This window comes from Canis lupus, chromosome 13 (genome assembly GCF_011100685.1).
Source record: "Canis lupus familiaris isolate Mischka breed German Shepherd chromosome 13, alternate assembly UU_Cfam_GSD_1.0, whole genome shotgun sequence".
NCBI lineage: Eukaryota > Metazoa > Chordata > Mammalia > Carnivora > Canidae > Canis > Canis lupus.
In genome coordinates this window covers 27592756-27619070 of record NC_049234.1, presented here as the reverse complement: position 1 = coordinate 27619070, position 26315 = coordinate 27592756, and the positions used below count along the sequence as shown (strand labels likewise).

Here is a 26315-nt window from a genome sequence, read left to right as displayed (position 1 = left end):
TCGGTGCTGACCAGGAGTCGGTAATGGGAAATAATACCAAGGAAAGAAGCCAGCAGTAATTAAGCTTTTCTTTTAATTTTTTTTTTTAAGATTTTATTTATTTATTCCTGAGACACAGGCAGAGGGAGAAGCAGGCTCCCTGCGGGGAGCTCGATGTAGGACTCAATCCCAGGACCCCAGAATCATGACCTGAGCTAAAGGCAGATGCTCAACCACTGAGCCACCCAGGTGCCCCAAGCTTTTCTTTTATTTATTTTTTTCCAAGCGTTTCTTTTAATATACAGAATGTAAAAAGCTCTTTTGGAGCCTTTCTGGATCACCAGGTATCTACTATCCTGTGTTAAAATTTTGGTGTGACAGTGTTCTTAGCTTTTTTTGGTTTCTTTCCCTTTTTTTTTTTTTCCCTTCTACTGCTTGCAGAAACAGTTGTCCATGGACACAGTTACACCATGTACCTGGGAATACTCCGTCAACAGAGATGCTTGTCACAGTGCCCAGCATATAGTGCTTGGCACACACCAACCACTTCAACGTCACTTCAGATAAACAAAACTAAGACCGTAATACTAATCCCATAACAGCTCTTGAAAACAAACTCCATTTTTTCCCTTAAAACATTAGGTCAAAAAAGTCAAGTTTTGCAGTAGTGGTTTTGTGTGTGTGTGGAATATCAATCGTTACTGCCATCCCATCTTTACCTCTGGAGAAAGTGGAGTCTTTTTTCAAATCTGTAGAAATCAATGTCTAATTTCTGTAACTTTTTCAGGCTTCCGATAGGTGGTTTATGATTCCTGGAACTATTCAGAATTGAAGGAAGAAAGAGTTTTGGGATTTTTATTTTTTTCCAAGTAATTCTTTACAGTGGATCCTTCGTTCTTGATAAAAATCATTAAAAAAAAAAAAAAGAAAAACTTCAGGCAAAATTTACCAAGTAAGAGAAAAAGTTGTAGCAGAGAGAAAGATCCTTTTCTGTGAATGCATCCATGTCTCACCCTGTGGCCCCCTGAAGGGTTAGCCCATACTCTGTTCCTTCTCCATTGATTTTGCTGCCAGTACTGTGGGCCCTTCTTTCTCATAGATTTTGTGATGCTCCCACTAAGTTCTTCATTTAAAATGTATGCTTTACTTTTCCTGTCGTACCTAAATGAAGATCTAAACCCAGTAGCATTCCATGTGATTGGCATTTCCTTAAAAGCACAAACTTCCCTTTCTTTTCTTGTGATTTTTTTTTTTTTTTTTTTTTTTACCAGCAATTTTGAAATCCCTCTTTGTGAGTTACTGAGTTGATGGAATTGGCCACATCCAGCTTTGTGCTTCGTCTGCAAACCATACCACATTTGCTGTGTGGAAGTAACTGCATACTGGCTATTCTGTCTATGAGACTGGGATTAACCTTCCTGCCCCATTCGATTTCCTTTCTAGGTCCAACTGGCCCACCTTCAACACTCCCTCTAAGCACCCAGACCTCTAGTGGCAGCTCCACCCTGTCCAAGAAGAGGCCTCCTCCCCCACCACCCGGACACAAGAGAACCCTATCCGACCCTCCCAGCCCACTACCTCACGGGCCCCCAAACAAAGGCGCAGTTCCTTGGGGTAAGTCATCCTAAAGTCAGGGCCACTGCTGCCCGGGCCAGGCAGTGCGTGGGGTACAGTGGGCAGTGGACACTTAGCACATCCAGCAGACGGGCCAGACTGCACACACGCCGGACGAGGGCTTGGCTACATTCGGTGTGATTGTATCTAAGGCCAAGAAACATCTTGGAAGATATTTAGGATCATTTAAAAACCAGTCAATACTAAACTGCTGAGCATTTCCTGTACACCAGACACTGTGCTAATAAATCTCTCTCGCTCACAGTAGCAACTCTGTGCAATGGGTATTGTCAACCTCATTGACAGATGAGGAAATGGAGGCTCAGAAAAGCAAAGTAATCCTTTCTCACAACAGCCAGAATACAAATCAAAAGTTTTTCTCAACACATAAATCAGACATAGGCACTTCTCGCCTTTAAAACTTTCCTTTTAAAAAAAATAAAAAATAAAAAATAAAAACTTTCCTTTTGTGCTTTAGGGTGAACACCAGCTCCTTGGCCTGGGACCTAAAGGGCCCTGCAGGGTTGAGGGACTGACTTTAGCTCCTGCCCTCCGCTCACGCCTCACTGCCTCTTCTTTCTCAAGCACACCAGGCCCTCCCTCCTGAGGCCGCTGCACTCCCTGCACTGTGGCCTTGCGCTTTGAGAGGCTGGCTCCCTTTTGTCCTTTTCTGCTGAAACATTTGTCTCCTGACCCCACTTTCTAAAGGAGCTTCCTCCCCCCTCCAGTTCCTTCACAGCACCTATCACTGTGGATCAGTACTCTGTTTGGCTTCTTGCTCTCTAGAATGTAAGCTCCAAGAGGGCAGGGACTCTGTCTTCTCTGTTGTGTTTGCAAGGCCTAGAATCAAGCCCGCGTATATCAGGTCCTCAGTCGTCACTGCATGATAGATAAATGTGCTCAGAATCAGTTAGTGGCATTGATTGCAGATGACAAAATATATCCACAAGGCTCATAATTTCCATCTTTACTACCTTTTTGTTGTTGTTGTTGTTGTTGTTTTAATTTTATTTATTGGAGAGAGAAAGCACAAGCAGGGACAAGAGGGAGAAGCAGACTCCCCCGGTAAGCTGGGAGCCCGATGCAGGTCTCCATCCCAGGACCCTAAGATCATGGCCTGAGCCAAAGGCAGGCGCTCAACCAACTGAGCCACCCAGGCACCCCCCCCCATCTTTTCCTACTTTCTTAGTTCCCCAAAACTCTTCACTAGCTCACCACAATTTAGGGCAAGAGCCAAGTGCCCAGCGGGGTCAGGCCCATGACAGGCATGCAGAGAAAGAGAAGTTTTGCCCGAGGAATATGCTTATTCGCATGTGTCACCTCCTCCTACCAATGAGTTTCATTGCGGCTACTTTTTTCTTGGGTTTCTGATCGTAACTGACAGGTAATTGAGCTGAATGCATTACAGGGCCTCTTCTAAAGCCTGTGTTAAGGTGTTGTGAATCTTTGGAGTTTTTGGAAAAAGCCGTACTCCCCCATTTGTGGGTTGGCACATGTCTGTCATCCCATCCAGCCACAGTGTCACAGTGTGCATGCGAACATGTCTGTGTGTTTGGCCATCCAGTCTGCATGCGTGTGTGCCTGTCACGTGGGCCTTCTCAGTCCATCTGCTCAGGGAGCCCATGGCCTGGTGAGGGAGACAGACAGGCAACCCAGTGAGTGAGCACTGTTGACCGTTAGGGCTGACATGTTAACCACATGCTGTGGAAATGCTGAGAAAAAGTGTCAAACTGCAGGAGAAGGCTCCCCAGAGGAGGAGACATTTGTGGAGGGCGCTAACAAGTTAGTTCCCTGGTGAGACAGGCCAGAGAATAGCAATGGAGGGGCTGGCACGGGCACACACCAGTGTGTTTACGGTCCTTGACACGTCCACGGTTGGTCTCTGGAGCCTTCAGACGTCCCCAGGTTCATCCGAGAGGACGTTCCAAACCCAAACAACATTCTATTGAAGGTCACCCCCTGTGCAGGCTTTCATGCCACAAATCATAAACTTAACCTTCTTTTCACATTTCACTAAGCGTTGATGCTGTTGTTAACCGGTTTTTATTTCTGTGCAAAGTTTATAGCACCTGTAGTCACCTCACAGGCTTGGTCGGTCTGCAGTGAATTATATGAAATTTCTGTTTTCTGACTTAGAATCATCACTTTCTTTCACGTCGGTGAGCAGCAGGACTAGTAGCTACTGGTCTTTTGTTTTGTTTTTTGTTTTTGTGGGCCAGGGGCATTTTTCATTAAGAAAGTCACCACTTTGTGAGAATTAGTGCCACCAACAGGGAGCCTTCCGAAGACATGGGCCCCAAGCCATCTGCTGGCGGATCTCCCCAGCTAGAGCCTACCACCTACAACCAGAATCTGTCTGTGGCATAGTGACAATTCGCCACGTCATAGACTTTGGTGGTCACTCACAAACAACCCTAAATAGTCATTCTGAGGCGGTCAGGGCCGTTTTCCTAAGTAGTTGGTGTGTGTGCATATGTGAGATAGACTTCAAGGCCGGGTCTTTCCCTGCCTATCTCCCGCTGACATGGTGTTCCGGAAGCCAGAACCGGGATCCAGACTGACTATTGCTCAAACACATAGGGAGTCAGATTCCTCGGCAACATTTATGATACCTACAGCTTCCCTCTGTGGACCTACCTTTAGGATCTGGGCCCAGGGTATGGAAACCAGCAGAAGGAGATGGTACAGGCACAGCCCCTTGGCTCTCCAGAGGTCTCACCTACCCATGACATGCCTGCCACGCTGAAGTACACCAGATTCCCAAACCACATTCTTTCCTCTATGATCTGAGCGTTTGCTCATACAGTGCCTCAGCCTGGAATATTCTACTCATTTGTATTAATGCTTAGCCATCCTTCAAGGTCTGCTCTCCAGAGACCCATTCAAGGAGCTTTCCCAGTCTAGCCACCACCACCCTCCCACTCTGGCCCCACTGGCACAGGGGGTTGCCACAGGGATTGTGGGTGCATCTCTCTTTCCCAAGGCATTCTGAATTCCTTACAAGGGCTTATGCTGTTTCTGTCTCAGAGCAGAGTACTCTAGCGTGGACCCTGTGCCATACCCAGATTCTAATCCATCCCTACCACTTGGTAGCCCGGTGGCTTTTAGTGATTAATTTCAAATTGTTCCGTACCTCAGTTTCTCTGACTATAAAATGGGGCTAGGCTAGTTAATAGTACTTAACTATTTTTTTTTTAAGTTTTGTTTAAATAATCTCTATACTCAACATGGGGCTTGAACTCACAGCCCCCAAGATCAAGGGCCCATGCTTCCCCAGCTGAGCCAACCAGGCACCCCAGTACTTCATCTGATTCCTAACCACAGTTCCAGTGCTCGCTTCGGCAGCACATATACTAACCACAGTTCCACAAAGTAGGAAATGCTGGGACCATTACTTTAAGGACACCAAGACACGGAAAGATTAAGTCACCTGCCCACATTCCCATGGCCAGTACTCAGGGAGCCAGGATTGGTCACCAGCCCGTGTGGCTGGGAGAGCCTGCCCTCTTCCCCCTCTCCATGCCCTGCTGCGATCTCCATGTGATTGCTTGGTGATTCCTTGGTCATTTCCCCGTTGCAGCAATTATTTCTTTGCCCATGGAGCGAAGACTGGAGAAAGTAGCTGGGCAGCAAGGTTGCCACCTGGCTTTGCCTCCTGGTCCATCTGTAGCATGGAGCCCTGTCGTGCAGGGAAGGCCGCTCCAGGCTTTTTCCCTGCCAGCACCAGAGTCCACAGCACCCAAAATAGCCCAGGCATCACATTACTGAAGTCCCCCTATTGTGATGAATTCAGCCATCTGTCTCAGGAGACTAAAGCAGGCTTTTGATTAGAAAACAAATAGGCTTATGGGCAGATTTGGGTTTTATGGGGACTTTGATTTTTCAAGTGGTATGTCGTTAAACCTCACCTCTGGAAATAAATAATTTGTTTATAACCTAATTTGTAGTAAGCCAACCCACATTTTAACACAATGCAAGTAAAATTAATTAAGAAATGAGGACAAAGGGAAAGTAAAGGTGACAAAGTAAAAGTCCAGGAGTGTGATCTCTTCACAAAATGTGTAACATAAGATCACATACAGTGGCTGGAAATAGACTACAGATTTGACACTGAAGTTTTTACAGGCAAGAGCAAAGGGAAGATACAACTAATTATCTAGTTTGTGGTGGCTGTGAGATTAACCCTCTTCTCACACTTGAGAGTCTTATAATTAATACCTAAGAACAGCTTACCCCAGGACCTCCATCCTTTGGTAGTCAGGAAGTCTCCTCGGTTTCTCACGAGAAACCATAAAATGCACTAGAAGAACATTCTGGAAGCCTGGGTTCTAGTTCCTAGTCCCAAGCTAAGTGACCTCTGGAAATCACTGACATTCCTTGTCTTCGGTCATTGGGATTTAAAGTTGTTTAAGCTTTGAGCAGGCAATACTTGAAAAAAACTACACCACAAATTGATTCACTTCTCCTATTTCAAGGCCAGAACTTCAGGTGAAAAACTCCGTATTTAGAATGTCTGATCCAAGACATGCGCATCTACTTACCGGAGCAGTATTAGTTTGTTAAAAAAAAAAAAAAAAGCCTCTGGACAGAAATTTTTTTGTTCCTCCATTTTCTTGGGTTTCCCCATGTATTTTCATCAGGTCCCTGCCCCCCATCCCTCGCCCCCATTGTGCATGCAATTCTAGAAATTAATTCTGGCGACCACCATCTGTAGATGGTTTACCATGTACCAGGTGCTGTGCACTTGCTCCTCCATCATTGTATTTAGCCATCACAGCCATCTTGTAAGCTAGAGACTGTCAGTGTCTTCGTGTTACCAGTGAGGAAATTGAAGCACAGAGCACTCAAATACTTGTATAGAATCACAAATCTGGTGACTTTATTTTTATTTTTTTTAAAGATTTTATTTATTTATTCACAAGAGACACAGAGAGAGAGAGAGCGAGAGAGGCAGAGGCACAGGCAGAGGGAGAAGCAGGCTCCATGCAGGGAGCCTGACGTGGGACTCGATCCCGGGACCCCAGGATCACGCCCCGGGCCGAAGGCAGGCGCTAAACCCGCTGAGCCACTCAGGGATCCCCAAATCTGGTGACTTCAGAGCTGGTGTCTGAACCCACTTGAGACTCCAAGGCTCGTGTATATATCCACTATTCCAGAAGATTCTTGGAGCCTATGTCATTCACTGCCAGACCAGTGTCATCCTCTCTGTCCATAAACCCTTGGCCTGAAGTTTCTGAGCTACAGCAGGTGACCCCGAGTCTTGGCCACAGCTTTCTTCACCTGCCCCCTCAGCGTCTGTCTCCAACTCTCTCTTACACACCTTTTATACGTAAGAGTCCTCTTTCAAGTTGCACGAAGATATAGAAAGGGATCGAAGTGCTTCCATGCTTTTGTTTCTCCCTTGAATACTACCCTTTCTTGAGAAGGTGTCTTAAGTCACACTTTCCTTTCCAGGCATGGCCCCGCGGCCTTTGCCTTGCCATAAGATTGATGGGATTCCTGTCTGCAAACCACGGAGGCCTTGCCCCAGGTGTGGGAGAAATGAAGCTATGGGCAGAGAAGCAGATGAGTCAGAGCCCTGACTTCATTCAGCAGAAACGTAGCGGCTGCTCTGTGCCAGAGCTTGGCCTAGCGACTAGGGTTACAAAGATGATCCAGGCGCAGGCCCTGTCTTTGAAATGCTCGCTCAATGAGTAAATCATCATTTGTGTTACGTTCCATCGGAGAGCTATGAATAGTAGTTACCATTTGTATCGTGCTCCCTGTGGCCCAGCCCTGTGCTCTGCACTGCAGAGTTTATCTTCTGTGATGCTCATACCCATCCAGTGGAGTAGATACTGTTTTGTTCCTATTTTATAGATGAGGGGACTGAGGCTTAGTAGAAAAAGCACTTTAGTCCAAACTCATACCCACTGGGTGACGGTAGGGCTGGAGTTCAAAACCAGGGTTGTCTGGCTCCGAAATCTGCACCCTTAGCCAGTGCCCTGTGATGAATGGTTGTAGGCTAACAGGAAGGAGGGAGTGGCCACGTCTGGCTAGGGAAGAATTCTCAGAAGTTGACTCTGGAGAGACGCTTCGTAGGTTACTTAGAAGTTCGCCACAAGTGGGAAGGGTTTGGGGCTGCAGAGAGAAGGGACAGAGGAGCATAGCTTACGGAGCATAGAAACACAGCGTCTTTGGAGATGGAGAGTCACCTCAAGTGGCCAGAGAGCAGGGTTAAATGAGGACATGGACATTTGGGCTGCAGTGTCAGGCCACAGACCCTGGCGTGATGGCTCATCCGCATGACAGCAGAGTGGGTGGCCTTCTACAACCCAAATGGTCTCATAGTTCGTCCCGCACGTAATATGGTTAAGTATCACTGGTTTGGAATGTTTTCTACCTGGAAAGGGAATCAACAGATGCAGTAGTTTACCCTACCATAGAACTTTCTTTGACATTTTGATTGTTACGGCTCATCAAAGTCTGAAAGTGTGAGATCTGATAGCCAGTCCTAAAGACTCACACTGAGGACTGTGCTGAAAAGAAACGCCTACTTGAACAGCATTCAGAGCTCAGAGGATTCCGTGAGAGGCTGCCCCGGAGTCCTTCAGCATCCGTGACGGATCACGGAAATGTACCGATGGTTGGAAGGAGTGTCTTATTCAAATAAAGCTATATTTGTTGAAAATCGTTGGCCTCGGTAACACCAGTTTAGCTGGTTGCTTCTTGCAGCAGTGTCCTCGAGTTATAGAAAGTTCTGTCCCAGGAGGCCCCATCTTAGCCTTCCACCAGCCTCTCCCTATCTGGGAGGTTCAATGGGACGAGCGGTGATAGAGGGGTGATTAGTACAGATCCTGGAGGCAGACCGCTTGGCTCTGTATCCCAGCTCTTGCCCTACCAGCTACTTGACCTTGGGCTTGGTTGTACCACTTTGTGTGTTGTTTCTTCATACCCAACGTGGAGGGTAAATGTATTATGTATGTCATGGACCTGATTCCAGTGACGTACTTACCCCCTGGACGTCACTCCTAGTAAACGCTCAGTGAACGGTGGTCACTATTATCGACGTTCCCGTCCAGGGGTCAGGACTTCCAGGTGTATCAGGTAGCCATGCAACCTGCAGCCACTGGCTCACTTAACTTTGTTTCCTCATCTTTAAAATGAGGATAATGAGGCCAGCTCTTCATGTTGTTATGAGGAGGAAAAGCACTGGGGCCACTGTGGGTGCCGTGGAGCTGACCCACCGTGTAGGGCAGAGCTCAGAGCTTTGGCCAGTCCTGGCCTCTGCAGCAGTCCTGCGGTTTCTGAGTCTCCTCAGTGGCACCCGGGGGATTCCGTGCGTGTCTAGGCAGGGGAGGAAGGGCCGTGCCTGGAGGTTCCAGGGAGGCCTCCTGGACGGCCGCCTGGCAGCTTGGGGCTCTGCTCCTCCCACCGTGGCATGGGTCACACAGGAGCCCCCTTGATTCTCACCAGTCTCTCTGCCTTCTCCTGGTCAAAGACCGCGTGTGTGCTTTTGCTGCTCCCGCATTAGAAAGTGCTTCACTGTTCAGGCGCCCTGTCCCCCACAGAGGACCTGCCCTGCTGCTCTTACCAGTCAGGTTTGGACACTGTTTCCTTTTCGGAGCACCCATCCCTGTTCAGCATGCACCCCACTCCACATTACTAGTCTAGTGTATACACGTGCATCTCCCAGGCCAGATCAGAAGCTCTGCACGAGCAGGGACATCTTACTTGCTTTTGTGCCTCTTGCTCTTATGTTCATGCCTTGCACACAGTAGATGCTTAATAAATGCTATTGTCTAAGTGAATGATGAAGTGCCTTAAGGTCCTGCCCCGCAGATGGCCAGTCATCACCAGCCTGCTGAATAGTGTCCACACACACACAGTTGGTGGGTTGTGTGTTTCTTCTGAGCCTGGCTCCCAGGGCTGGTCTACCCAGCATGCCACCTCTGGGCGCATTAGAAGTTTTACTCTTCTTTCCTTGCACCCAAGCTAAGGACAAGATCCAGAGCCAACGGGACGTCCCCAAAGTCCTATAACCTTATAGGCCTTGCCTGGAAGCAGGCTGCTCATCTTTTCAGCATAGCCCTTGGAGAGCAAGAAAAACATCATCGTAGCCCCAACCAGTTTTGTTTTGAAGTTACAAATGCATACTGTTCTCCCTGGAGTCTTTTAAATTCCTTTCTGGAACCAGAGGGGTGCCCGTCTGCCAAATCCTCAACCCCCTCATTCCGTTTCCTTGTCTGAAGATGCAACTTGACACCTGATTCTTCCCTTAGGTAACGATGTGGGTCCATCATCATCAAGTAAGACCGCAAACAAGTTCGAGGGACTGTCTCAGCAATCCAGGTAAGGCACCTTCATGTTCCTGCTGCCACTGGGATCATAGCTGACCGTTCGGAATTCTAGAAGTGGGTTTTAGGGCAGGCCAGGTGGCTCAGCGGTTTAGCGCTGCCTTCGCCCCAGGGCTGGATCCTGGAGACCTGGAATCGAGCCCCCATCAGGCTTCCTACATGGAGCCTGCTTCTCCCTCTCCCTGTGTCTCTGCCTCTCTTTCTCTCTCTCTCTCTGTCGCTCATGAATAAATAAAATCTAAAAAAAAAAAAAAAAAAAAAAAACTGGGTTTTAGCGGCAGTCTGCTGGAAGTGTGGTCTGCCAGCTGGTGCTGATAGCAAAGAGGACCTAATTAATGTTCACTGTCCATATGCACCCGTCCCTGGTGGCCGGCCACCACGAGTCACACCCATCCAGCTTCTCCTCCCATCAAGGTTCCCTGCCGGGCCAAACTTCATTTCTTGATGTCAGAGTCCATCAGAATGAGGTTTAATTTTGAATTTTTTTTAAAGATTTTATTTATTTGTGATAGACACAGAGGCAGAGGGAAAAGCAGGCTTCCTGCGGGGAGCCCGGTGTGGGACTCAACCCCAGGATCACACAACCTGAGCCAAAGGCAGATGCCCAACCACTGAGCCACCCAGGTGCCCCCTATTTTTAATTTGTTTAGAGAAATTGCTCTGTTACTTTCCCTCTTGACTCCTTCTTCCTATCTTGGGAATGAAAACAGTCCTCAGGGAAACCCGACAGCCCAGAGATTTTCAGACGTAAAAATATGACTCTTTCCAAGTGCCCTGTTTTGTAAGATTCTCTTAGACAGGACTAATAGCAGCGACCCTTTCTTCCCTCCTTCCACGGAAATGGGATACTTGGGAAGATCTTCTATAGGCACCACGTAGCCAATCGCAGCGCAGAGGGTTTTCTCTAGAGGCACGATCCAAGATAAAGACACAAAGAGCCACTTCCAGTCCCCAAACCTCAGGGAGAGTCAGCTGGTATAGGGGGTTACTTTCCAGAGTTTATCAAAGAGAAAAAACAAAGTCCTCATTTATTTTAATGCCACTGTCCTATTTAGTCTGAACTTTACAAGATAGGCCGATTACTGTTTCCTAGAGATGAGAAGAACGGCCCCAAGAGTTTGAGAGGTTAAGTGGTGGCAGATGTCAGAGCTGGACTAGCCCAGTGTCCTCCAGACTCCAAGGCCCATAGTCCCCTTCCCTCACGTCTACCCACCCATTCCCACTCCATCCCCTCTCCAGCCTGCTCTGGGCAACTCACACTGCAGTTCTGGGGTCATCTTCCAGAGGGTGGGGGCATCTGATCACATGGAGAGTGCCCACAAAATGCTTTTTAAACAGAATCAAGCTGCATCCATGCACACAGCGGCAACCTTATGTTCCCTCCTGGGGAAGAAACGCAGGCCCGTGAGTGTTTGGTGCTGACCCAGGGCCTCTGTCGGGAATAACTGCCATGCTCACGTCAGGAATCGGCAGGTGTGCTTCCCTGAGAGCATGCCGAGCCCGGACGTGAGAAACACACGCTCCAGAGGCGTCCAAGGCAAGACTCTGTGTGTTCACCTTTTCCAGATTCGCAGCCAGGGGCAGTAGGATTGCATGAGAGCTGAGGAGAAAGCAGTTAGGAGATGCATGTCATCTTCTTCTTTAACTTTGTTCTGTTTGTTTGGTTTTAAGATTTTATTTATTTATTCATGATAGACACAGAGAGTCAGAGACACAGGCAGAGGGAGAAGCAGGCTCCATGCAGGGAGCCCGACGTGGGACTCGATCCCTGGTCTCCAGGATCGCACCCTGGGCCAAAGTCAGGCGCCAAACCGTTGTGCCACCCAGGGACCCTTCCCTCTGCTTTTAAACACAGTTAGGAGAGAAAGAGGGGAAAGCCAGTTCTTAGGACAGAAGAGGACAAATGAGAGATTCAGAGGGGCTCTTGGCACGTGGGACTCAGGTGCTCGGCTGCTGCTTCTCTTTGGGTCTGCACGCTCTGGCCTCCTCTGAGAATAGCTCCAGCCTCTTGCTAAGGGAGCCCTGTGGGTGCCAGCTAACAGGTGCCACCTGCAGCCCTGGCATTTGGATGATGGCAGGTGTGTGGGGAGGAACATTGGATGATTCAGAATACATGGGGTGGACTTCTATTCCCAACACTTGAGTGTTTTTCCCTATTCATTTTATAAGGGCCCCCAAGAGGAGGGGAAGCCCAGGGAGAGAGCCCAGAGGTCTGAGAGCCCAAGCTGTCTACTCTGGTGCCATGGAGGACGCAAAGCCCTGGCAATGAACAAAGCTGAGATCTCAATTTATAGCTCCTCCCCTTGGCCAGCCTTGGGACCCTGGGCTAAAATTCCCTAGACTTCAGTTTCCCCGCCCAGAAGTGAGGGTGGCGAGAGTTAGGGTGAGAGACAGTAATCCCTCGAGGACACTGACTTCTGTGCAGCACCCTGGGTCACGCGCTACCAGGCAACACGTGCTCTCAGACGTTGCCTCTGAGGGCAGGTTTCAAGGCGAAGAAGTGGTAACTTCATCACTCACAGAGTTGACCTTTCCACCCTTCCCTGGGTCCTCCCCAGCCGGGCACATTTTGAACTGTGGAAAACAGACCATCCTCTTTCATTAAAGAAATTTTGAAAGGGTTTTTAGAGAATTCATCAAACTCTTGTGATTTTTTTTTAATATGATATCACTAATGATATTGTAGCATCTTGAGATTCTAAATGCTTCTTATTTGTTAACCAGCACCGGTTCTGCAAAGACTGCCCTTGGTCCAAGAGTTCTTCCTAAACTACCTCAGAAAGGTAAGATTTCTCTTTCTCGTGTTCATGTAACTAGACTGTCACTGTGCCCTCCAAGGGGACAGGTGCCTCCATCTCTTTCGTACATGGCTTGATCCCAGATGCCTAAAGCAGTACCTGGCATGTCATAGATGCCCAATAAATATTTGTTCAGTGAAGAAAGAGATTTATAAACTCAAGTTTTGTGATTAGCAAAACACCATACTTTACAAAACAAAACCCAAAAAACTCACAGTCCTTTTCTAGAAGATATGTTATCATCCCTGGGTATGGGGATACCATTCCTTCCCAGAGAGACCTGGGAACCACCACCACCTCCACCCTCACTTGTGTGGCCTGGGCAGAGGACTCGGAAGCTCCCCAAAGCCTCAGATTCCTCACCTCTAAACATGGGCAAGAATACCTGCTTCGTGAGGTTTGGTAAGGACGAAATGAGATCATGGCTTCAGAAAGCCCCTCGCTTTCTGGGGCACAGAAATCCTTCCCTGGGATGGCATCCATCATGCAAAGTAGAGATACTCATGCTCTGAGAAGTACAAGAAAGCAGTGTCTGTGAATGCCGCTGCCTTGCCAAGCGAAGACACTCGGTTCTTTGACCAAATCTTCCTTAATCCTGATTGAGCTTTTCATCCGTATGACCAGCATGTCCGTTGTCTTATCTGCTCCCCCTCCTTTGTTGCCAGCTCCCCCTCGGGGGCTGAGAATACCCAGATGCCTTTGTTTCATTCTGTCCGTCCTCACTTAGGCCCACGAGGCCAGAGGGCCCACGTTAGGTACAGGCGGAGGCTCAGGTCAAGTCCTTTGACCCCAGAAGTCAAAGTTAGGACTCCGTGGTGGGAAGCTGGGATCCACCCTTCTCCCGAGGCCTTTGGCCAAGTGGCATATTTGGAGGTACACCTGCCAGGCTCCTGTACTGTAGTGCAGTGAGAGTCCTGTGGCTTCCAGTTCATTCTGCATGGAACACAGAGGAAGCTTCCCTGGATTTACTGAGTCTTTATCTCAGGTCATTGTTTTCTTCTTTTAACCTCGGCCCAAGATGCTGTCCTGGTCCCAGAGAAGCTTGAGGTGTTTCGGCAGCACTGCTCCCACTTATCTGCAGTCTGCCCAGATTCGATCCTGTGCTCTTCCCGCATCGATTGCACGTTACCACTGATTCCTTCCACCTGCCTGCCCAGCTCCCTTTTTTTTTTTTTTTTTTAATGATAGTCACACAGAGAGAGAGAGAGAGGCAGAGACACAGGCAGAGGGAGAAGCAGGCTCCATGCACCGGGAGCCCGATGTGGGATTCGATCCCGGGTCTCCAGGATCATGCCCTGGGCCAAAGGCAGGCGCCAAACTGCTGCGCCACCCAGGGATCCCCCCAGCTCCCTTCTTGCTTCCAAACCGCAGCTATCCTTAGCCCCACTGCCCCCACCCCCACCCCGTGGCTGCTGCCTCCTTCTCACTGCTCTCCCCCCCCCCCCCCCCCCCGCCCCAGCCAGCATCTCTCTTCTAACGCTTTCCATCCTCTTCCGTGCACCTCCTGTGTGGCTTCTGCTCACCTGACCTACCCTGGGCTGCTCCACACACTGGGACGTGCTAGAGAAGCACAGGACGGCAGCTCCGCTCTGCTTCCTGACCGCTGGGCTCACACGGGCCTCTGATGGTGCCTGGCATCTCTGGGATCCACTGACTCGCCACTTCCCTAGCCGTACTCTCCTTCACACCTTCTCTGTGCTCCTAGAAACCTCACTTCTGTTTTCTCAGGGAACAGGACGTAAGCCCACGCCCATCCACCCTCACTGTCATGTGCCCTGCCTGCCTGCACTTGTCCCCCAGAAAGCAGCTGGCCATATCCTCGGGAGGACCCCATGCTAATGCATGAGCCCCACTCCCACCCCTCCTGACTCGGGGATGGCGCCCTGGCACACGCACCCCTCTTCACGGTGGTGTTCACGCTGAGCCATTCCACCAGAAGCAAGTGTGCTGTGAGCACCCCAGCAGGACCAGCTCCCTCCAACCACCGCCTCATTGTACTGCTCCTTTTCTTTTCTCTTGCCTTTTTTTTTTAACTGGTTTTGAAATTACCATAAGCCTATACAAAAATACTTTAAAACACAGAGTAGCCGCCTCCACCTCACCACCAGAGGCTCATCACGCAGCTCCAGCAGTGACCAGTTTATACCTGAGCTGGTTTCGTCTGTCTCCCACCCCCAGCAAGTCCGTGGCAGATGTGCACATCATACCACCTAGACACGCTACGTACCATTATCACGTCTCAGACACTCTCGCATTTTAAAAATCCAACGTTTCTTAATACCTTCAAATCCCCAGTTTACATTTTTGATTGTCTCATAAATACCCTTTTTTTTTTTCCTTCCTTTAACAAATTGTTCAAATCAAGAGTGAATGAAACAAAGTCCAGCTGATGGGACAATTGGCGAGTTGGTCTCTTGTGTTTTTTTATTTTTTATTTTTTGGCTGCCCGACCTGCGGTGGGGGGGGTGGGGGGCGGGGGCTCTTGTGTTTCTTAGGCTAATGGTCTCCCTGCATCTCTCCCCTTTTCTCATAGTTTATGTGTGGAAGGAACTGAGCTATTCATCCTAGTAGATTTTTCCAGTTTGGGTTCTGCTGACCTCATCCCCATGTGATGGTTTAACATGTTCCTCTGTCCTCTGTGTCTCCTGTCAATCAGAAGTTGGATCTCCAGACCCAATCAGATACAAGTTCAGGCTTCAGCAAAACTGCTTCCTGGGCGGTGGTCGTGTGTTCTTCTCACAAGAGGTGGATGCCGTCTGGTTTTCTCTCTTTGTGTGAAGTGTGCAGCTGTTCATGCTCAAAGCCAAGGCCCATCCATCCATCCCGCGTTAGAATCACTGCACGAGGCCACTGGCCAGTGCTCGAGTATCGGCCCTGACTCTTACACGGCTCGTCTGCAGCAACCCCTTTTGTTGGGAATCTGGACCAGAGTCTTGCAGGGTTTTTCTTCATTTGCTTCCTCCTCTTCAGTTGTGTGCTTAGAAGCCATTCTCAGGGGTAGAATGATCACGGCCAAGGGAAGAGCGTTTCAGTAGACTGTACTCTGGGTGGTATTGCTTCGTATCCATTTCCTTCCACCCAGTCCTGTCTGCGCACACCAGCTGCACCATAACCTCCCAGGTTTTTGTAAGGAGTGGGGGTCGGTCTGGGAACGCCCGTTCCTGTCTTGTTCTTAATGGGCCTCACTCCAGCGGTGTACTCTCTGTGGTCCAGTTTTTGGGGGAGAGTTTGCTGGTCATTCCTTCAGAGTTAAAAAAGCAGTTCGGAAAGGACTTTTCATTGGAGCCAGGGAAACACAAAACCAGCTTGGAAATAGAATAGCCAAAGGTTGGGCAAGCATCCCTACAGGAGAAACTATTTTCTCATTTTGTTTCGGCCTATTATAATAATAGTATATGTATTCATTCTAGAAGATTTAAAAAATATACAATCAAAGAGAAGAAAAATACAAACCACCCGATTCTTTTATCACCCAACAGAAACACTTTCACTGTACTTTTTTTGTTTTAGGTTTTAAGTTACGGTGTGATGTTTTGTTTTGTTTTTAAGGTTTTATTTATTTATTCATGAGAGACACAGAGACAGAGGCAGAGACACAGGCAGAGGGTGAAGCAGGCTCCTTGTAGGGAGCCTGATGTGGGACTTGACCCCAGGATCACAACCTGAGCCAAAGGCAGATGCTCAACCACTGAGCCAGCCCGGTGTCCCTGATTTGGTTTGGTTTGGTTGGTTTTTTCTTATAGATCAGAAGCATTTCCTGTAACAAATTGCATGCAGTCTGACTTTTCCTGGCTGCATAGTATTCTGTTGTCTGGTGCCTTGAAGTCTTGGGCAGGCCCTGCCGTCCTGCCTCCACACGGCCTGCATGCAGCTTTTTCGCTGTGAACGGTGCCGTGCTGAGCATTCAATTCAAGCACGAGCACCTCAGCCTGGCTTTGATCCTTTTTTACAGAATACATTCCTTGAACTGGGCGTGAATGTTTTGGGGTTCTCTCTGCCCAGCACCTACAGTTGCTGTTCCCCCGCCAGTGGCTCACAGCACGGCTCACCAGCCCCACTGCCTCAGGGATTCCCCCAGCTTCCCCCATCACTGCCTGCCTCAGACATCCGTTTACCAGTTGGCGATTTGCAAGAGAGGACGTTGGCTTGCTTGAACTCTGAGCTGAGGCACATCAGCTGAAGTTCAGGGGCCAGCCCATGCACTGGGACGTGGCCAAGCAGGCCATGAGCAGAAGCAGCCACAGTACAGCTTGTGACAGTTTGCAACACTGGGGTTCATCTTCCTTTCCTTTTAATAAATTTGAAGACTATCTTTCTGAATATATCATACCTCTAGAATGAAAGTCTTCGTTTGACTTGCTCACTGTGCCTTCTGTCAGCTGTCTCCTTGCAGGATGCATACACTGTGCTTGGCCTCTCTACCAGGAGCCAGAGTTCCAAAAATAAGTAAAAATATGAATCCCGGCCCCAAAGAACCCTGCCTGACAGTAAAGATAATACTCTTATATGATACTTAGAGCCTGTCAGGTCCTATTGGCAAATTTTTTACCTGTATTAACTCATATTTTAGAAATAAGGAAGGTGAGGCACAGAGAGGTTGTGTAATTTACCCAAGATCACACAGCAAGTTCAGTAAGTGGTGGAGCTGCACTTGGAGACATGTCCTTAGTGCCCTAGGTCCTACTGACAAAGCTGTGCAAAAAGCCTTGGGAATGCTTCCACAACCTAGAATCCCCAAGCTGTGCAGAATTACACAGCCGTGGCCATACAGAGAATAGAGAGGATCTGCCTAGGAAATCCTCCCAAACATTGAGTAGGCAAGACACGAAGTTGCAGACAAAGTGTGTGTTGTAATCCGGTGTGTGGTTTCCTAAGTACGTGTGGTTGTATCACCAAAATGTAACAGAGGTTAGCTTAGGGGGTGGTGGGGAGGAGGCGAAAGGAGAGGCCTTTCACCGCTTCTGTAGTATAGGGATCCTAGAGACGGGGGCATTCATCACGAATCCTGCTACAGCCACAGAACAGAATGCAACACTAAAAATTATGTACTGCTGCTAGAGGAATTTTATTGACCTGGCGTATGCCTGCCTCTCGCTAAAGCGGTGTGCAGATAAAAGCAGATGAAAGTTTTACCTATGGAAAACACGTAGAAAAGTCCAGAAGGAAATACGGCACATTACCGTCAATGGCTACATTTAGGTGGCAGGCTTGTGGAAAACTTAACTCTATCCTTCTAATTTTCTGTAACCTGTTTGTATTATATAGTCTTTTGTTTTTTTAATTCTGGATTAGTTTGGACATCCTGTTCTTACGTAACTGAGGCATGAAATCGTATACGGTCCCGTGGACACCTTCTAGGCTTCCAACTTTCATCTTCTAAGAACAGGCACTCACTCTCCATCGGTCCTCCCGGTGACCGAAGGAGGGGACAGCGCTTCCCCACCTCGGGGTCCCCTCTGGTGACCTTGCTCTCTGTGGTTGCTTCCCACAGTGGCACTAAGGAAAACAGAAACCAGCCATCACCTCTCCCTAGATAAAGCCAACATCCCGCCCGAGATCTTCCAGAAGTCATCGCAGTTGGCAGAGTTACCACAGAAGCCACCACCTGGAGACCTGCCCCCGAAGCCCACAGAACTGGCTCCCAAGCCCCAAATTGGAGATTTGCCACCGAAGCCAGGAGAACTGCCCCCCAAGCCGCAGCTGGGCGACCTGCCACCCAAGCCCCAGCTGGCAGACTTACCTCCCAAGCCACAGATGAAGGACCTGCCTCCCAAACCACAGCTGGGGGACCTGCTGGTGAAACCCCAGACCGGAGATGTCTCACCCAAGGCACAGCAGCCCCCCGACGTCACGCAGAAGGCACACCCGGCGGATCTCTCCCCAAATGTGCAGTCCCGAGACGCCATCCAAAAGCAAGCATCTGAAGACTCCAATGACCTCACGCCCACTCTGCCAGAGACGCCCGTACCACTGCCCAGGAAAATCAATACGGTGGGTAGACATCAATTTTGAGGCTTTTGCAAAACCCTGCTGCTCTCCGAAACCTGGCGGGAGAGTCTGTGCCCCAGCTAACACAGAAAAATCACAAGCTTGCTCACCTAAGCTGGCTGTGGTTCAGGCATGGTGGTGGAGCAGAGTCTAGTGGTTAGGGACGCGGGTGTTGGGTGTTGGACTCCAGCCAGCGGGCTTCAGGACCCGCCCTGAGCTCCCGCTCTCCCTGTGTGACCTGGGTGCATTCCTTACCCTCTCTGAGCCCGGTCCCCTGGTACACCGGAAGGAGCTAATGCAGCCGCTGAGCTCACGGGCAGTTCGGTGCAGTGAGGGATGAGCGGCAGCCCGCACACACTTGTCTTAGAGCCTGGAGGATGATATTTCCCTTTCTTAGAATCACAGGAAGGCAGGTTCCCTCTCAGGGTTCTGAAAATCTCCCACTCAGCTCTCCCCGCATCTTCCCAGAGGAACCAGAGGCAAAGCCCAATGAGACTTGCACAAGCAGAGTTCGGCTGACACCCCACATTCCCTCCTTTTCCTGAAATGCTCTCTACAATATACCGATTTTATTTTAATATAAAAATGCTTCCCCTCCCCCCCCAAAAAAAAACACTCTTTTTTTGGGAAAGTGCCCCGGGAGCATTCAGTGTACTATCTGCACCGCCCACGGCTGCACCCCCACGGCTGAGGAGCACAGTTAGTGAGGAACCGGAAGGCCTCCCACTGCACACAGGGGATCCGCCCTCGCTCATTATAAAATCAGCATTGCGGTAAAAGTGTGTCACTTCCACACTAAGGGAAGGGCAGGAAAAACAAAGCCCGTTCTCCCTCGGGCTGGAGACCACCGCAGTCCCTATGTACGGCGGCAGATGCCTCTGCTCTTCACGGGGGCGATGTCCCAAGAGCCCAGGCACCGCCAGGCACCTCGACGTACGGGATCCCAGCACGTGCTGTGCACTTGCCAGTTGTTTTATGACCTCATTTCATCCTCCCCGTTATCAAGTATCACCTAGGGGCCATGGGCCCGAGACAACAAAGACTTGCAAGGCCTCGGTTCCTCTGCCCCACCAGCCCCACTGCTTGCGCCCCGGGAGGAACCGCAGGAGGGAGTGGGGTGACTTAGGGAGAAACCAGGGACAGAGAGAAGTCACTTGACCCAAAACATTGAGAGCCACAGCTTGCTTTTTTCTTTTTAAAAAAAAAACAAATTAATCAGTGAGGCACCAAAAACCTCCTTTGGAAGATGATTTCTCCATTCCCGTCTGTCTGCAGAGAACCAGACGTCCCGCAGATAAAAGTGCAAGTGAAAACTGATCAGAAATTAAAACATTTTGGGCAACTGCCTAGAATCCTCCCAGCCTGGGCCGCCGCCCTGTTTAACCAGCATGTGCTGACTTGGTACTTTGCATGAGGGGACTGAGAAATTTGTTTACGCTGTGCATTCAGTATGCAGAAGCTGCACATTTCTCTTTACATCATGTTTCCCAAAACCATTTTTAGACTCTGCTGTCATCTCTGCAAGCTGCTCTCGGGAGTGGGGGAGGGCAGGGTGCTTCAGGGGTTTGGGCGAGGCTGGATTTCAATCCCCACTTGCGGTTTCCTCTGTCCTGGTGTGGGGGGCACAGAGTGGGGGAGCACACAGCCCCCCGCGCTTGCCGCCCCCTCCACAGAGGAGACGTGGAGGCTCAGTGAGGGTAAATCACGGGCCCAAGGCCACTGTGTGCTTTTGTCCAGCTAAAACCCAGGTTCTTTCTTAAAGGGGAAAAACAAGGTGAGACGAGTGAAGACCATCTACGACTGCCAGGCGGACAATGACGACGAGCTCACGTTCATGGAGGGGGAAGTGATTGTCGTCACAGGGGAGGAGGACCAGGAGTGGTGGGTATGTACCAGGCCGCCTCGGGCGGGCGCCCCCGGGGACCGGGGTCCTCACTTGCCCTCCAGCGTTTTCATGGGGCGTCTTCTCTCCCCGAGTCGTGCTAGAAACGCAGGCGTGGAGCTCTGACACCGGGTTGGGAGAACGAACGTGTGCCTGTGCTTTGCCCTCGTGATCGTACAACCTGCAAGCCGCAGGCATTTCCTGCTTTTTCAGATGTGAAACTGAGGCTCGAGGTTAAGCATGTGACACAGGTCGGAGGCAGGCGGTCAGCCTTCGGAAGCATCTCTGACCTCAGAGCCCGAGTCCCCGTGTCAGGCCATCCCGGGCCAGGCATCAGGGCCGGGGGCTCCATCCTCAATCCGGCGGTTCTGCCTTTGTAAAGTGGGGCATGATACCCTCCTCCCTTGATTTTACGGGAGTAAACAGAAATATCTACAAAAATCCCTTTTACATTAAAACCTGCTGCCCGAGCGTCCTCACACAGCTTGGAGATTCTCAGCGGCTCCAAGGACAGCCCTACGCATCTGTGCTGTTGAGGCTGTCAGGATTGAGCCTCCTGTGACAAACAGCAGGCCAGAGGCACCGTGGGTGGTGGCCACCGTGGCAGGTGTCTCTCCTGGCTGGGGATGCTGCTTCCTCTCAGCCTGGGTCCCACCTGCCCGGAGGGACCCGTTCTGTGTGCTGAGGAAGGGACCTGCGGTTCACAGCTGAGCCAGCAGAGCCTGCCAGGGCCCGAAGCACAGGTGCACGCACACATGTACACACATGCAAACACACGTCTACATGCAGCAGGCATGCGTGCTCCTTTGGCTTTTCTTCCTTTGGGCCTGGAGAGCACCTCCAGACTCCTGATCACAGGTTCTGCATGGACCGAAGCAGTGGCTCAGAGGCCCGTGCAGCTTTGCCCCCCAGAGTTCCGATTGTCAGGACCTGGGAGGGTGGGTGCTCTGAGCCTCTGGCCAGTGGAAGCCAGGGGTGCTTGGGAGTGCAAGAGGACTGGCCTGCAATGTGCGCAGTGCTGCAGCCGAGACATCCCGGAGGAAGTGATGAGGCCTCTCTCTCTCTCGGGGGTGGGGGGTGGCCCGGCCCCGGTGGCCCTTCCTGCCTCTCCCAGGTCCAGCCGGCTCCTGGCGTGGAGCCTGCTAGAGAGCCAGGTTAGAATCACAACAAGGAGGTGGGCTCTGAAGACCCCGGCGGGAGTCACTTTGTAGCTCTGTGGCCTCCAATAAGGCACGTCCCTCCCATAAGCCTGTTTCCTGCTCAGAAATGAGACAGGAGTAACCTGCCTCCCAAGGGTGTCCCAAGAACTCGCTTGGTGATACGCTGGTATTACTATAAACAAGCAGTGATCGGATCCTTCGCTAGGAATCTGATAACAACAGCAGAGGGCCCAGAGCGAGTTAAGTGGAAAGTTTTCACTGATGCCTCTAGCATCCTCCTCGGTGGAGATTCTTTTTTTTTTTTTTTTTTTTTTTTGACTATTTTATTTATTTATGCATGAGAGACAGGCAGAGGGAGAAGCAGGCGCAGGGAGCCTGATGTGGGACTTGATCCCGGGTCTCCAGGATCACACCCTGGGCTGAAGGCGGCACTAAACTGCTGAGCCACCAGGGCTGCCCTTGGTGGAGATTCTGTGTGCCGTCAGCACATATGCTGAGCCAGATGTGAAAATAATGTCGCCCATGCCACCAGTGATTTCCGATTCACAAATCCTCTCAGGGGCAGGACGCCAACTAAGACCACCCCCCAGGTGGGTAAGTGAGGTCTTGCCGTCGGGTCCACCCTCAGGGTGAGAGAACCGTGCATGGTAGCCCAGGTGGCTGCCCAGGTGACCGGCCCCGTAGGTAAAGGGAGCAGCGCAGGCTAGCCCACAGCTCCAGCTCCAGCCACCGCCGACACCACGGGGGCTTGTGGACGGCGATGAGAGCTGGCCTGGCCTGGCTCGTCAAGCCACCCTCCTGTCTGTGCATCGTCCCTTCCGGCCGGTGCGCGTGTCCGATGCTCTCTGCTGAAGGCTCGTGAGAGGATTCTCTTAACGCAGCACCTCTCGGTCCGAGATAGTTAGGAAGTCCTCGCAGGCGGCCGTGGTCACAGGCGCAGGCGGCGGACGGCGGAGCTGCCGCAGAGGCCACCGTCCACGTCAGGCCCTCCCCGTCTCCTTTCCCCACGGCAGCCAGGAAACAAGCCCTGGGCCAGAGCCAGCCCTTCGCATCTGTGTGCTTTTTCATAGAATCTCCCAACAGGCCTGAGAAGAAAGGGTATCTTAGCCCCATTTTACAAACAGGAGGCGTCGCAAGGTTTGTGTGAGGTCACGGGGCCAGAAGGGCAGCCGCACCCCCAGGTGGGGGATGGACTCAGGGGTCTGCAGCCTGTGTGAGCGCGCAGGCGGGTTCTTCCCCACCCCCCAACCCCCCTCACCCCCGTCAGGGTGGGTGTAGACCTCGGCAGACAGGATGAGGGTCCCAGGCAGGGCTGCCTCACGGACCCGCCATGTGTGCGCCGTGACATCCGCGTGCAAGTGCCGGAGCGGTTGTACCTTGTGTTACGACTGTACATAGTACGCAGCTGACGGCGGGGCAGGGTGAGCGCGCGCCCCGCCCCGGGCCTCGGGGCCCAGTCCAGGCGCGCGTGGGCTCCGCGGGGCTGCCGGCGGCCTGACGCCTGTCTCTCCTTCCTGCAGATCGGACACATCGAAGGACAGCCCGAACGGAAGGGGGTCTTCCCGGTGTCCTTTGTTCACATCCTGTCCGACTAGCAGAAAGCAGAGCCCGACGATTGTCCACATCCTCATGCGAGACTGCTGCCTGCACGTAACCCCGTGCACACGTGTGTATATAGCTGCTGTTACAGAACGAGAGACTCCCGGAAGGGCCACCTCAGGAGGGGACTCGGTGTGTGCTGTAAATACCCCGTGGGCTCCGCCCTCGCCGGTGGTGGGGGGGCCCTGGGCCCGGCGCGCCGTCCTGGGCGCCCGGCACTTCCATCCCGATGCCCTTTTCCCAGCAGACAGACAAACCCAGGAGCATAGGAGCTGCTGGCGTTGCGGGGAGAGGGTCTCCAGCAACCGCTGGGAGGCGGGGGAGCGGCTCTGTTCCTCACCAAACAGTATTCGCAACCGCGTTGCCCACAGCGCAGCCTTAGCAGAGAGGTGGGTTCTGTTGTCCAGGTGAGACTTTCAGCTCCGTGAGAGCAGCCCGTAGTGCTAGCTGGGTGCACAGTTTACAGCTACCGCAACCGACGTGGGTATTTATTACAGAGAGAAGTGCTCGGTTCAGTGTGTAAGTGTTACTCCTCCGGCAAAGTGTCCACCGACCCAAAACCTTCGGTGGCACCTCACGGTCCCCACCGCCTCGCGCAGGGTAGGCCAGGTGGCTGTATACTGTCTTCTGGCGATGCGTGCCCGCCCCTGAGATATTACCTCATTATGCAGAAATAACATATCCTTCACGACTATTTTGACAAAAGCTTAAAACGCATCTGATGAAGTTCAACTCTGAGGAACCGAGGACCGCCAGGAAACATTAGCCTCTACGTTATGCATGCATTTAGAAGCTTACCTGAGATCTGCCTTTTATAAAGGAATAGTACGGACAAGTGGAACTGTACGTTTTTTTAACTTGATCGCCATTAAAGCAGAAATTATAAGGTCGCAACACCTGTTTCTAGTCAGTCATTTGGCTTTCCCAGAGCGTGAAGTTCCATATCCTATCCTGAATTCGCATCCCGCACACGTGTTAAAAGCATCTGATACGTCAACTTAAATTATTCTCTTAGTCTTGTCCCCTGGTCAGTTTTAAACTCGTGAAAGACGGATTCACGAAGATGACGGATTCAAAGGTCAGGCCCCCACCCCCCACCCCCCACGCTCTCCCCACCACCGAACCCGGGTGCCGAAACCAGCCTCTTCTTCCCCCGTGCTCTTGATCACGCCCCAGTCGTAGGTGAGGTTCCCGGGCTTACGCTGTGCTGCGTAGACGCGGCACTGTCAAGCCAGGTCCCAGCCGAGTGCTCGGACGCCGCTGCGAGGGGCCCCGTGACCCGGCGGCCTCCCTGCAGCGAGTCTGCCTCCACGGCCTCCTGGTGCCAACACCGTGAGGATGGGGTTGCGGCCATCAGTCCGGGTTCTGGAAAGAACACAGTAGCTGCCCTCCCGGGGCAGCGGGGCTGCTCTCTTGATTGCCAGGCTCGTGTGTCCCTCTGGCGTCACGTTTGCTTAAACTGCTTTGCTGGCAACAGCACCGAGAGCTAAGAGTTCTAAGCAGCTAACCTCGGCGGCGAGAGAGAAAGGTCCATTTCACAGAAGCACAACTCCCCACCGACCCCTCGGAGAAGCCCCCGTAGCAGCGTCTCCGCGCTCAGTGAATAGTGATTTAGTTCTGCTTAAGTGAGTACTATGAAAACTTCGAATAACCACCTGATAGGTAAACCTTGCATGACAAACCTGCAACACAACATCTCAGCTGTTCTGGAAAGTGATGTTAAGCAGTTGTCGCCCGTGGAGGGGGGGACCCCGTGAGCTCCCCGCACAGAAGGCAGGCGTCGGGGAGCCCTTCCCGGGGCATCTGCAGCCCCTGCTCGCAGGCCACGCTGGTGTCAGGACAGGAGGTCTCCGTCCGGAGTGACTTAGGGCCCTGGTTCATTCAAGTACACGTTTTTAGTTGCATTAAAGAACTATTCGTTTTCGTGGCCTACAGTATTTCCAGCTGATCTCAAAATAAACTGGTTTTTCTAAAAAAAAACTCAAAACCTAGATGTCTAAAATTACATGGAGTCACTGTCTCTTCTTCTTTTCTTCTTTTGCAACAACTTTACACAAACGCATTTTTTTTAATGCCTCCCCGCCCCGGTTTTGTTTTTGTTTTCATGAGGAATCTGAGTTCTCTCTAACCCAGCTTACTGCGGGACATAGGAAAGCTAGGTATAAATACCTTTGGTGATCTCGGTCGGGTGTGAGTCTGATAAGTGAACCACGATCTGCAATCTTGTACATGATATAGTATTTTGAAGGTTATGGAACCTTATGAAAAAAAAATAGTTAATTAGTTCTTTTTTTTCCCCCAGAGGGGAAAGTTACATTCTGCAAATAGTCTGTATCTTATTTTACTGTTGAACAGCAATTGCTATTTATTTTTTTATTGCCTAGAACTTCTACATGTTGTGTAGGGATCCCGTAGCGCCACCAGGTAAATTCCAAACTCTCATCTGGATGTTACCACCAGACATCAGTACGCTTGTCATTTCACATGTATTTAATGTGACTGTTTTTTCAGTACTGTATGTGTTAATTTCTACTTTTTTTAATATTTAAAATTGCTTTTAAATAAACATATTCTCAGTTGATCCCAAACATCTGAAATCAAACCATTTTGTGACTTGTCCACTGTGTTCCATGTGGAGAGAAGCAAGACTGCTTGGCTGTGCTTTGTGGGGGGATGGATAACAGATCAGTCCAGCTCCTGTGTAAAAGCTCGCTTTGGATGCATAAAAATGTCCATTGCGTTCCTCAGCTTGCAAAACATAGATCTCAGCATTTTGGGGTTCCCCCCCCATTCTTGCACCCACTCCATGTGAAGAGGGAGGGCGGGGGTAGCCCCGGTGGCTCAGTGGTTTAGCGCTGCCTTCAGCCCAGGGTGTGACCCTGGAGACCCAGGATCGAGTCCCACGAGAGGCTCCCTGCATGGAGTCTGCTTCTCCCTCTGCTCGTGTCTCTGCCTCTCT

At 50.8% G+C, this 26315-nt stretch overlaps 1 protein-coding gene across 4 annotated transcripts in view; it reads left to right on the top strand.

Annotated features, from left to right (window-relative positions):
* Positions 1 to 25958, top strand: part of ASAP1 (ArfGAP with SH3 domain, ankyrin repeat and PH domain 1) — a 357363-nt gene extending 331405 nt beyond the window's left edge. For 2 of the 4 annotated variants that reach the window (XM_038555529.1, XM_038555528.1), the window contains 6 exons: positions 1423 to 1593; positions 9855 to 9924; positions 12654 to 12712; positions 18219 to 18718; positions 20478 to 20600; positions 23278 to 25958. In XM_038555529.1, the coding sequence (XP_038411457.1) occupies positions 1423 to 1593; positions 9855 to 9924; positions 12654 to 12712; positions 18219 to 18718; positions 20478 to 20600; positions 23278 to 23352 (998 nt within the window). In that variant the 3' untranslated portion in view covers positions 23353 to 25958. The remainder of the gene's footprint in view (positions 1 to 1422; positions 1594 to 9854; positions 9925 to 12653; positions 12713 to 18218; positions 18719 to 20477; positions 20601 to 23277) is intronic. The other 2 variants (XM_038555531.1, XM_038555530.1) reach the window with 1 other exon arrangement.
* Positions 25959 to 26315: the final 357 nt, after the last annotated feature.